At 42.1% G+C, this 12,217-nt stretch overlaps 1 protein-coding gene across 6 annotated transcripts in view; it reads left to right on the top strand.

Moving 5' to 3' along the window:
- The window catches only part of IQCB1 (IQ motif containing B1), a 23,890-nt gene extending 11,673 nt beyond the window's left edge, over positions 1 to 12,217 (top strand). For 4 of the 6 annotated variants that reach the window (XM_057368552.1, XM_057368553.1, XM_057368550.1 and 1 more), the window contains exons 10-14: positions 4,403 to 4,545; positions 4,970 to 5,118; positions 5,581 to 5,709; positions 6,090 to 6,246; positions 7,329 to 7,636. In XM_057368552.1, the coding sequence (XP_057224535.1) occupies positions 4,403 to 4,545; positions 4,970 to 5,118; positions 5,581 to 5,709; positions 6,090 to 6,246; positions 7,329 to 7,552 (802 nt within the window). In that variant the 3' untranslated portion in view covers positions 7,553 to 7,636. The other 2 variants (XM_057368551.1, XM_057368554.1) reach the window with 2 other exon arrangements.

Here is a 12,217-nt window from a genome sequence, read left to right as displayed (position 1 = left end):
CAACGCTTCTTTAGGTAGCAAGAAACAGATTTGCCTGTCCTTACATATCCTACATTCCATAAGCCCTAACTGTCTCTGTTTGACAGTTTCTATCCCTCCCATTGGTCAGTATTGGTCTTCCACTGGGGGTTCCAGTAGAGGGTGACCAATGCTCYAAGTGTGCCAAGTAAAGCCAAATAATCTTCCCACTAAGCCATAGCCTTTGCTCCTGCAAGGACTCACTACTGGCTGGTGTCCAGCCTGTCGCTCCTTTTCACTGGAACTGCTGGCTGGATAGTTGGTGCCCAGCCTGTGTTGGCTCATGAGGTGATTTTGTACCTGGTGTAGAATTTCCCATTTGAACTTCATRTGGTTTCTATTGAATCATTTTCTGTATTTGTGGAGGTTTCTCTGAGTGTCACTCCTGCCCTACATGGGAGACTGTGATGAAAGCCTTGGTAAAGTCAAGGAAAATCACATCCGCTGCTTTCCCTGCATCCACAGAGCCACTCATCTCATCCCAGAATGCAATCAGGCTGGTCAAACGTGACTTGCCTRTCATAAATCTATGCTGGCTATTCCCATTCACCTTCCTGTCCTTTCTGGATATAGCTTCCCTGAGAATTTGTTCCCATGTCCCAGGCCCCAACTTTGGGCTGACCAAGTGTTCCTTCATCTTGAAGATGCCTTTTTCCAGTCAGCTGTTATTTTTCAAACATGAAGGTAATGTAATGCCAATATGAGCTTTTTCACTACAGATTTTTTAGCAGAAACATCCAAACAATGTGCTTTTTCAGCAGTACCAAACTTCCACTTCTGGTGCCAAAAGCTCCAACTGTCCCTTTCCCAGCTGCCAGACTTCTCCATGAAAAACTGACTTCTGTGATGCTTTCATGTTTTATGTGTTAAAATTTGTGGCATATGGATAACTGAAASTGTGGCACACTGTAGCATGGCATTGCACTAAATAGCACTAAAAAATTAAGTCCTGGTGAGAGGACCGTTAACTGGTTCATAGTTAACTTGACACAAAATTGCCCTGCAAATTAAATTTGAGCTACTATGGACCTTCCACATGCCAGAGTGCTGCAGAAACCAAGCCCCATAGCACTTGCTCAGTATAGTACTTTGCAAGACCTTGTTCTTCATTAATTTTTGAAGTCTTTGGCTCTCAGAAGTGGAGTAACTTCAGTTACTAGAAATAGTATCCTCTGCCTTGCAGCAGCRCAGAAGAAGGAAGCTATGTAAATAATGCTTGTCTCACTTGAAAAATATTTCAGCAGTAATGTTAGCACATGTTAGGCTAACTCTTTTGAGAAATTTAGGATGAATTTAACATAGGTTAAGAAATCTAAATCAAGTGCAGGCTGCACAGCAGGTTTGGTTTTTTTTTTACTTTTTTTCATGTTGTTCATTACTACATATAGATAAAATACACATATAGATAGATCTTAGACATCATTGTCAAATCACATTGCATTGTGACCAAAGTAGCACAAAGCCAACACTTATGCTTTGTTGTCTAGACTGGCCTTAAGAGGATATTGGGCTATCTAAGTATAATCCTTAAATTCTGAAAGATTTGCAGAGGCAAGCAGTGTGTCTGTTGAGTGTCAGTGGTCACTGCACTTTGGTGCTGCAGTCAGACATCCTTGTCACTCCTTTTAAATCCACCACATACTTGAAGCCAATATTCCTTCCCTCATCAGGCACCTTGAAAGTCTGCAAGCCAAACTCACAGCCCAGAAAATTTGGATTTGGCTGAGACATAACATGGACAAGCAGCAGGGMAAGGGTGATGAGACAATCAGCAATCACCAAGCTGCTTGACTCCCYCGTGTGATATTTTTGATATTGTAAGCATTAGTGTGTGCCTTTTAAGTAGTTCTTGAGTCCATCTAAATGGATTTTTGAAAGTGTTTGYTTAATATTGAGAGGAATGGAAACTTAGTAATATCCTTACAGTTGTGTGTTCATAGCTCACTCAGTCCCCAGTGTACTGAGCAAATACAGTAAATATACAGTGCCAGTATTGGTTTTCTTCTGTCTAGGTCAAAACTGCTCTAAGCATTATGCTGAAAAATAGCGTTTGGAACCCTGTAAACATGACTTTAGAAGAGCTTTTAAGAGRACTTTTTAATTTTTAGCAGTCAGGTTCTGGTTATGTTCACAGATTTATTTTAGAACAAGTGTGGTTAAATACTGCCGAGATTGAAACTCCAAACTTTGCTCACCTGCAGCTGCAGAGGAAGATTTTAAACGCTGCAAGTTATAAACTTCTGAAACTCTTTGGTGTCAGAAATGACTCTTCAGTGAATGTTAAAGTCTGTAGTCACTCCTTGAAGTTAGCTCACTGTTACATAGCTAATTGTAAGATGTTTAAAAAGGCAATATTTTTTATTAATAATGCATCAAAAATGAAACAATTTTACATTTATAATAAGATGACCAGAGGGAGGCTGCTCTGCACCATGAACTGCTGAAGGAAGCTTGGATCTTACTCTGTGTATGTTTTACTTTAGTTCAGAGGGAGTTCCCTGTCACAGTGTGGTCTTGTGCAAGAAATACATTTTATCATTAGGAGAAACAGAGGATGAAGAAGACCATGTGTTTTGCAGACTACCTGGGAAAGAATMTGTATCAAAGAATCATTTAAATACCTGACAGACACTCTTGGTTTCACAGATGTGCATCTGAGAAGTTCATGAAACATTTTTGTAGTTTTCAACCTAGTGAAACTGATAAAAATCGATGGGCAAAATATTAATAGTTTTATCAAGAAAATATCATTAAAAGTTCTGTTTGATCCTGTGACTTCATTCACCTTAGAAATATAATATTTGGATTAAAATATTAATTGCCTGAATTAAAACCGTAAACATTTACAGCTCTAATTTTYGCAAATGTGTGGGCTGAAGACCTACAGTTTCCTTGAAACCACTCTGATATAATTGTATGTATCATGATGCTTCTTGGTAGGTAGGTGTGTGGGCACACCTCAAGTCTGCATTACAGCTGTAAAAGGATTATGGTCTGTCAGATTATAGAGACTGTTATAAAGTGTTATAGAGACTGAAGAGAAAGTGTGGTTGGTAGAAAAATTATAGYTCAATTTATACTAGTGATGGGAAACACACAAATAGCTCAGTAGTACTGTGAGTCTAGAAGTATGTGCCATGCAGCAATAGCAACATTGCTGGACATTAATTCTAGGCTGTGGATATTTTCCTCCTCTGGCATCCCTTATGCCTGTGCTCTGTCTGTTGGTTTCTATCCTAATGCTTTAAGCTCTGTCCATTGGTTTCTTTCCTAGTGCTTTAAGCACTTCTTCCATTGTCCTCAGAAAAGTGCTAGAGGAYAGCAGAACTCAGGGCTGTGGGCCCAGTGGTCACAGTGGGCCCTGAGTGGGGAAGTGATTTTGCTGCAATAGAAGCAGAGAAGTTCGTCCCACTGTTACCTTGTCGTGGGGAAAAGTTGTACATTGTCAGACCCTAAGCTGCTGATGATGTTGGGTCCACAGGGATGAGAAGGGGCGTGAAGGAAGGGRAAGCCTTCACTCACACCTCCCCACACTTCACTGAGACCATGGCCAAGTGGTCTCACTAATTATTAGTGTTGATACATCAGTCAATTAAGTATTTGTAAGTTAGTCTCTATATTGATATGTTGCTGTGTACATCATTGATATATATGTTGTTATTAGCTTAAACACTCCAGGTCCAGTTGCTGGGTTTTCATCTCATCTGTGAAACTTCTGCTGGGTCTTTTTGAGTGCACAGCAGGGCAACATCCTAATATCAAATCTAGAACAGATCAGGAAAGAATTTGCAAGAAAATTCTTTCCTAGTGTTCTCTTAACAAAGTTGATGGAAGAAATGTGTCAGTCTGTATTTTCTGGAGTAAAAATATCCCTCCAAAATTAAGAAGTGAGACTTGGCAGCCAACATTCTGATCTACTCTTGCAGTCAGTACAAAAACAGTGATAAGTATTGTGGGAAGCAGGTGCCACGCATGCTGATGGATGGACTGGGAAAGGTGCATACTGGAGCAGATGGCTAATGTTGTTTTACCTCTTCCTCAGATGATGGAATCAAAATTGTTGTTCCAGTTCATTCTGGCTGTGAGTGTCTCATATGAAGTATCATTTCCTTCAGGATCTTTAAAACTTTATCCTAAGTAAAGAYTTATTCTTTGATTTCACAGAGCAGCTCAGGGTTTTTTATGACTATAGATAGTGTGGCAATTTGTTATTTTGCTCGTGACCTCTGATTGCTTGGTGTCATTCYGCAGCCAACAGCTGGCATAGCAGATTGTTTTGTGGATTTTCGTTCTTGATGCCGGACCATTTAACACAAAGAAAAAGAGAGATACTTTAAAGAAATGTACAACTTGAGGTAATTGTTAATGTATTTGTGTATTGCAGGGCTAAAAGGGAACAGGAGCTGCAGCATTTAGCAAAACAGAAGGAAGATGAAGCTCTAAAACTTCAAATGCAACTTCAGAGACAGAGGGCCATGAGGCTCTTCCATGAACGACAGCTGGCCTTACTGGAAGTTGTCCATGCCAGTATGATTTATATTAAACTATAGCAGAAGATTAAACTGTCTGGGACTCCTTAGGAACAATTTTCCCAAATCTATTTCTGAATCTTGCATGTCTGTKTGGACTGTAGTCTTACTGTCTCTTTTCCTGACCCAGTTATTTGAAAGAGAACATACTAATTCCCCCAGGGCTCAGTAACTACTGATCAGATCTGCTGCCTTCAAAATGGTGCAGGAGAAAGGAGAGCCAGTTTTCTTGTGTCACAAAACTCCATTGCAGCTATGAACTTCAAGCCCTGGCCCACGGCTAGCAGACCTTGGGGAAAGAGGGGCTTTTAACTGAGAGCACCCAAGTTTTTTTGGTACTATCTAGTTTTAGGATTAACTATGTACATTGTTAAGAGAACCTAAGGCACAGTCTTGTAACTGGGTTTTTGTTGCTTTTGTAGGTCAGGTGAATAAATACATGGAGGAAATGGAGGAGAAATCAGCATTAACTATCCAGAGATTCTGGCGAGGCTATAGAGCAAGAAGAATTTTTCATCAGCAGAAGCAATCTCTTAAGGAGTATAAGGCAGCTATCATCATTCAGAGAGCAGTAAGTATTTATACTTTGTTCTAACAGTTGATAGGACTGAGCGGATTATTGTGATGCCTCATAAAATTCTGTKTATTCTCTTACTGTCAATGTTGCCATAATTTATTAAAAATTACTCAGAGGATGATAATCTAGAAGCACAAGTTGCTTTAGAGGGTTAAACCTTGTAGGCTACAAAGCCTAATACAGTCTTGTAACTAAAACATGAAACCTGCTTCTTTGAAACCTAGGGCTGGAATGTCACTATACTACAAATGAGTCAGTAACTTATTATGAGTGTTGTTACTTACTATTTAGTGTTCATGCTGACCGTGTGTGTTTGTCTTTTCAGCATCATAGCTGCATTTAGGCTTTAATAGATGCAGTATTGAAACCTTTTTCTTTCACTGATTGATTACATACAAAGTGAGAAGACTAACTTTCTGTCTGTGATTGTGATATTCTCATATGTACTTTACAAAGGTTTGTAAATTCTTGGAGAAACGAAGAAGGAGGCGACCTCTTTCTCCTTGGAAAGGACCCAAGGGACTGTCTGATGAGCAGAGACTAGCTTTGCAGCAGAAGGTGGATGACTACATCAAATTGCATCCGGTCTGTTTCTTAGTCATTTCATAATTTGCATTAATGATGCAACATAAAATACTGTAGGGATGAAATATATTCAGCCTCATAAATTCTGATCAAGATAATCCGTTTGAGGTATGTGTGTACTAACCCTGCTTGTTTGACAGCAAGGCACTAGGATATTGGMGATTTTAACCATTAATCTAATAAAAAATGTCAAAGCAAACTGTAATTGAAAAATGTATATACATGATGATGGATAACTTTGGAGAGAGTTGCAGAGGAAGCAAAATCATTAAGTTAACAATTAAGAACAGCATTTGCATTCCTTGTTCAGGCATTATTCTGCCCCCARAAGATTTAAAATTACCAGCTCCTAATGGTAACAAACTGTTATTTTCCTCCAGGCTTCCCAAATGTCAGAAGAAATGAGTAAAGAATTGCATAYGCAAGCTCAGGCAAAGCTGGCACAGTTCCTGTTGAGGAGCAGGCTGGATCAGAGAGCAGCACAGCGGAGAGAGGCTTTATTGGCTCAGGTCAACACCGATGTGGAGCTGCTAATGAGTATGTGACTGCTCTGATCATGGCTTTGATTACTATTTGGATTAAACCAATTTAGAGGGAAAATTAGAGTGAGCAGTGGTAAAGCCTCATTTCAAAACTGAAATGTCTTTCTTCCTTTGCCATATGCCTTATCTTGAGAGTCAGGCTTTGTTAGAGATTATCCAAGTGCTGCTGTGCATTAAGTATACACACCTGTTTTTTGAGGAGTGTCTTATTCTTCTGCTGAAARTCTCTCTCTGATGTGTTCACAAGAAAAGCAATAGCCCTGTAAAAGGCATTAGAATTTCTAAAAAGGGGGTCTCACACAATCTRTACACCTACTTTTTTGCTTTGGTTWGTTTTCTTGTGTTGTAAGTAAGCTGCTGGCTAAAACACTCTCAMCCTTCCAGAAAAAGATGGAAATCTTTGAGCTGTGAATTCCATGYTKTCGTTTTCTCTGGGCTGGCTTTATGTGGAACAGAATTCACTACTGTGCTGTCTTGATGCCAGACAAGTGGCTGTGTGAAAGAGCAAGAGTAGCAAACTGCAGCCACCAGAGAGCACCCAAGCCAGGCAGAATTCAACAAGTTACTGAATTCCATTATTTAGTCTGTCACATGCTGTGTCACTGCAGCTCATCACTCCTCAGGCAGGCAAATCAGCAACACTCTATGGCACTGACAGTGCTGGGTCCCCCAAGCAGGGAATTCACAGTGCTGCTGCACCAGGGCAATGAGAACACTGTGCTGATGTCACAGTGCACCAGGAGCATTGATCCAGCAGTAATGACCAGGAGATGCTCTGAGGCTGTATTTCCACAAAAAATCTTTTTGGTGGATATCACCACTGCACCAGAAAGAAGCAGTCCATCTTTCCCCTTTCTTCTTTCTACCCCATTATGGTTTTTTTTCAGATTAGCCTTTATTTGGATTGCCTCTCCAATCAGATTTGTGATTTATCTTGTAATCATAAAATTGCAATGCTTGCATGGGGAAAGGAGTGACCTAGGACAGTGGGAAGTGGGAGGGTAGTGCTCCTTTTTGGTTTTTTTAATACTCATAAAACCACAAACAAAATACAGACAACTCTTCTTGTTCTTGTAGATGCTCCAGGTTTAGCAGAGACCACAGAAAAAGATCTTGGTGCCTTTATGAGTCGATCAATGCCTGTGGCTGCCAAGGCAAGACAAACTCACAACACTATGCTGAAATACACACGTTGGCCATGGTGGAAGAAGCTTGGAGATGAGTTTATGGAGGACARTGTAATTCCTGACGATGCCGTAAACACAGAACTGGAAACTCTCTTYATTGGAGGAAGGAAATAATTTTAGGTAACAAGGAAAAGAATTTTGTATTCAACCAAACCCATATCTAGCACTATGCACTCACTTTTGTATGTTTTTAAGGAAGGAAAAAAGACTGAAAGAGAGCAAAGCCTTATTTCAGTACATTTTGCTTAGTAAGAATCCCTTCCTGTACATCAACAGTTGGATCTTRTTGATTGTGCTGTTGCAAATAGGATTTAAATACTGTAACTATAAATGAGAGTATTTTGTAATTTGTATCACTTCAAAAGTAAGTTCATAACCTTTGGCTTTTCAGTTCTTATGTACGCTGGGATGCAGAAAGAATCAGACCACTGTAAAAGACTGGGATTTTGTAGCAAAACATTTTATTAGATGGTGTGCTTGGAAATACAGATGGGTCCAGAACAAACCGAGACACCAWTAAGAAATCAAACCAACACAAGGAAGGCTAGGTGCTTTCTCTGTATTCCTCCTAGACTACCTGTCCTTGCTTCCACCCTCTATATATTTCCTTTTGTTTGAGTTTGTCCTGGAGCTCTTTGTTCATCAATGAAGGCTTCCTGGTGTTTTTGCCTGACTTCTCTTTTTTTGGGATGCATTGGAGAAGGTGATTCTTAAATATTAACCAGATTTCCTGGGCCCTCCAGGCTTTTGTCCCAGGGTATTCTACCAAGCTGGGCCCTGAAGAGGCCAGTCTGCTCTCCTGAAGTCCTGGGTAGTGAGYTTGCTGCGCATGTTCCTTGCCACCCCTGAACTTCACCATTCCATGGTTACTGCAGGAAAGGCTGCCCTTGAGCTCCRCATTCCCCATCTAGCCCTTCCTTGTGGATGAGGACAAGGTCCAGCATTACACCTCTCCTTGTTAGGTCCTCTATGTCTTGGAGAAGGAAGTAATTAGCAGTGCATCCTGGGAACCTCCTGGCTTGTCTGTCCCCTCTGTGTTGTCCCTCTAACAGGTATCAGGGTGGTTGAAATCCATCAAGAGGACCAGGACTCATGTGAGCACCAGGCTGTTCCTGTCTGTCTGTAGAGGACTTTGTCAGCTCAGTCTTCCCACTTGAGCAGTCTGTAGCAGACCCTTACTAGAATGTCAGCAGTCCCTGCCCCTCCCTTTAATCCTGATCCATAAACTCTCAGCCAGTGTGACCATCTGGACCATCAGCTCTGTCTTCATAAACCATGTAGAAGGTATTTAATCCAAAAAGGTCTCCAGCGTGGGGCCTCTGCAGTCACTGTGACCTAGAGCACAGTAAACACCTACAGTCARGATCTAAAAGGGTGCTGCCTGCTGTGTCTAACAAGAATTTGAGGCTGTGCTAATGCCATAGGTGCCTGTGCTATTTTTCAGGGGAAAGGCCCAGAGTCTTAAAAATCAGATCTTGCCTCACTGCTGAGRAGGAAAAAGTGCGGTGGTTTCTGCTGGTTATATGTGGGCAGCAGTATTGGTTCAGCATGTTTGTTTTCCGTTCTGGCTAGAAGGCTTTGAGTTTTAATTTTAGTGGAGATGAATGGAAAACAAATAAATAGAAATAGTGGGTGGAAGACCAAGCCCATTCAGATGCAGCTGATACATAGAAATTAATAACTGGATGGCTGCCAGGAGGAAGAGCTGTGCTCTTTGTTAATTTTTTTAACAGAACTGTGATTTGAAATGCACTGAATTGGCTCACAGTTCCTTTCTTGGACAGTTAACTGGTGGAACAATCCATTAAATATTTGCTAGGGCACTTGCAGGTGTCTGTTGAGTTACATATTGTTCTGCATAGCTCTGCTGTTAGTTTTAAACTATGCCCATAACAAGACAGATACCCTAAAACTACAAGAGCATAGGGTCTGGGGGGCAGTCACCAAGCATTCCAGGGGATGGAAGCTACCCCTTAGCAGCTAAGCTCTGGCACTGGAAATGGCCCAGCATCTCTGGATGAACTGCAGCAAGGCAGCTTTTGGCTCCTAAATACCTGAGTCCTGTGCACATCATTGTCCCTTCGACTGTGCAGCCACTGACCCACACTATTTTGATACAGAAGCCTCCACTGTTATGTTTATTCCTAATCACACTTATTCTAACACCTCCTTAGTGCAGGGAGATGGTCACAAAAGGGCCTTGCTGGATGTRTCTTACATGAAGAGCTGAGCCCCCATGGCCTATGTTAAATACATAGTGAATTAGAGAGCCATCTTCCCAWAAAGCCATTTATTGTAATGGCCTCTGCCACACGCTGCCAAGGTAGTGGATAATAACTCCCCCTTTGGAATATGCAATTTGCTAAATTGTGGCATTTTTTAAGTGAACAGAGAGTATCGTGGAAGATGCTGTCTTGCAGGAGGCATTCAAGTTGCTGGTCCAGCAGCACAAATTCCTCTGGYCAGCACAGTCCTGATAAAACTGTTTTCTTTCACATTGTGCTTGTCACCAGGAGATTGCAGTCACCTCCATTTTACAGACCCAGGAAACTGAGGCAAGAGAGCCATGAAGGAACATGCCTATGGCCATATGTAGCTGTATAAGCTGTCACTTGTTCCTGTAAGTGTCCCAGGCAGAGCAAGCCAGAAAGGGGCCACATGCTGGGGTGGAGCTGAGAGATGTTCTTGGATGCCAATTGCTTTGGCCAGTTTGGAGCCTGGGCCCTGTAAAAGAGATTCCYAAACTCCTCTGATGCCCCCCTTTGCTCACAGTGGGAGGCATTTGGYATAGCTTGACTCATCCTCTTTTCAAGTCTTCCTGAACCACAGGACACATTGCTGGCATTTTATTTCACTACAGCTCATTCTAGAATAAAATACACCTGCCTGAATAATGGGAAYAGATATAGACAGCTGAACAGAAGASATCTCCAGCTTGCTACCAARTGAACAGTCCTGTCTGGGKTATGCAGTCACCCAAAAAAAGACTGGRAGAGGCCATTCCTACTCCTGCTTTCCCATTTTCCAGAGACCACAGGCATGCCCAGAAAGCCTGGAGCTGTTACTTGGGCATAAATGTGCAGYATGTGTAGTCCAGCCAGGAGGAAAAAGGGGCAGAGTTTGGTTGTACCCAGCAGGTCTGGGCTGTGCTCTTGGGTTAGCAAGAAATCTTGACCTGGCAGGCTGAAGAGAGACCCTGCTCACCCAGAGGAATTTTGGGGATGCTCTCCACACTGTTGGAGTGACAAGATGGAGGGGTACCTGTGAGGAGGGGAGGGGCAGAGGTGGAGCCGGAGCTGCGAAGGCAGTGGTGCTCAGGTCATTAAATATTGATGCTGTCTAAGCTGGCCTGTGGGGGCCATTGAGCTGAATTGCAGGTTTCTGTTGCTGTGATAAATTGGACCAATTTGTCATGTGGTTTTGTTTCTTCCCTCCCTTAAGTAAAGCTATACTTTAAAGGAGCATTATTGCTGTGGCTTCAGCAGCAACAATCTGGAAAACAAAATCCTCTGGTGGATATGGATAAAACGGAAATRATGGCAAGTGTTCTTCTGCCAGAAGTGCCACCAAAGTCATAGAGCTGGAAGAAGGCAGCAAAAGGAAAAAACCAAGGAAACAAACAATTACTCAGCCCTTTCAGAGATGGAGACAAAGCAGTGTCCTCTGCTGGCTCCTGCAATTGAGGAAAATTCCTGTTTATGCAGACAGATACTTTTTTTTTTTAGCTTTAGCTGTAACTGGACTCTGCAAACAACAGGATGTTCATCTCCAGCAGGGGCACAGGCATACACTCGAGACTGTGCTGCTAAGTCCAAGGGCGTCTCCTGGCCTTTCAGACTGGCTGTAACAGGAGCTCTGAGCTGAGGACAAGAGATAACCCTGATGCTATTTCACCCCTCGCCTCTCAGTCTTCTACTGCCCATTTCCAGGGGAGCAGAATCTGGTGCAAACATCTGCTCTGCACTGCAGAGTATCACGTATATGGAGTACAAGGAGAAACAAAAGCTTTCTCTGAGTAGCGGAATCGCGGCTATTTATAAATTAGCATGCATTGAAAAAGGACGCCACTCATTGCAGGGGAGCTGCAAAGACCATCACAATAGGTCTCCAAGTTCTCCTTATTGTCCTTCTTCACCACACAGTAACACCAGGTCATCCCCTAGGCATCCTTGTGTCCAGTGAGAAATCCTTTAAGAATGAGATTGTTTACTACATGAGTAATGTATGGGCCCAGAGTGACCAAGGGGARCTATAGGACAGCTGCCTCCTGTCCCCTCTCCCCTGCCCTTCCTGAAGGCAAGGCTGGGTTTATTCCAGGTACCTTCTTGGGACAGGATRGCAAACTGGCAGGTGAAGACCAAGGACAGGACATCACAGCTCTGGCAGTTTTTCCCGATTGTGCCAGAGAATGTGACTTTGAGCACATTCTGTCTCTGTCTTTTCCTCTGTCAGATGAGGTTTAACTGAGGAGGTTTCATATGTTTTATTTGTAATTTAAGAGCCTTCAGTGGAGGGTGCTGTGAGCCCAGTGCCACTCCTTTCTACTAAGGTGAAATGGGAGTTTAACAGGCCCCAGAAAAAAAAAAAAAAAATCTGTATAATCGGCTGTTGAACACACAGAAAGAGTTCAGGGTTGCTCTGCTATTTCCTTCTCTCCACATTCAACTTTTTTTTTTCTCCAGAATTTAGTTCTTCTTTAATTATGTCCTCAAACAATGTCTTTACCTATGTTGGATCACTTAATAAAACCCATGAATGTGAGCAATTCAGATCAAGGAC

This window comes from Malurus melanocephalus, unplaced genomic scaffold (assembly GCF_030028575.1).
Source record: "Malurus melanocephalus ecotype Western Australia unplaced genomic scaffold, MMel_1.1 scaffold_94, whole genome shotgun sequence".
In the NCBI taxonomy this organism is placed as follows: Eukaryota; Metazoa; Chordata; class Aves; order Passeriformes; family Maluridae; genus Malurus; species Malurus melanocephalus.
The sequence above is the reverse complement of the archived record's forward strand: the minus strand, read 5'-3'. Positions and strand labels throughout refer to the sequence as shown.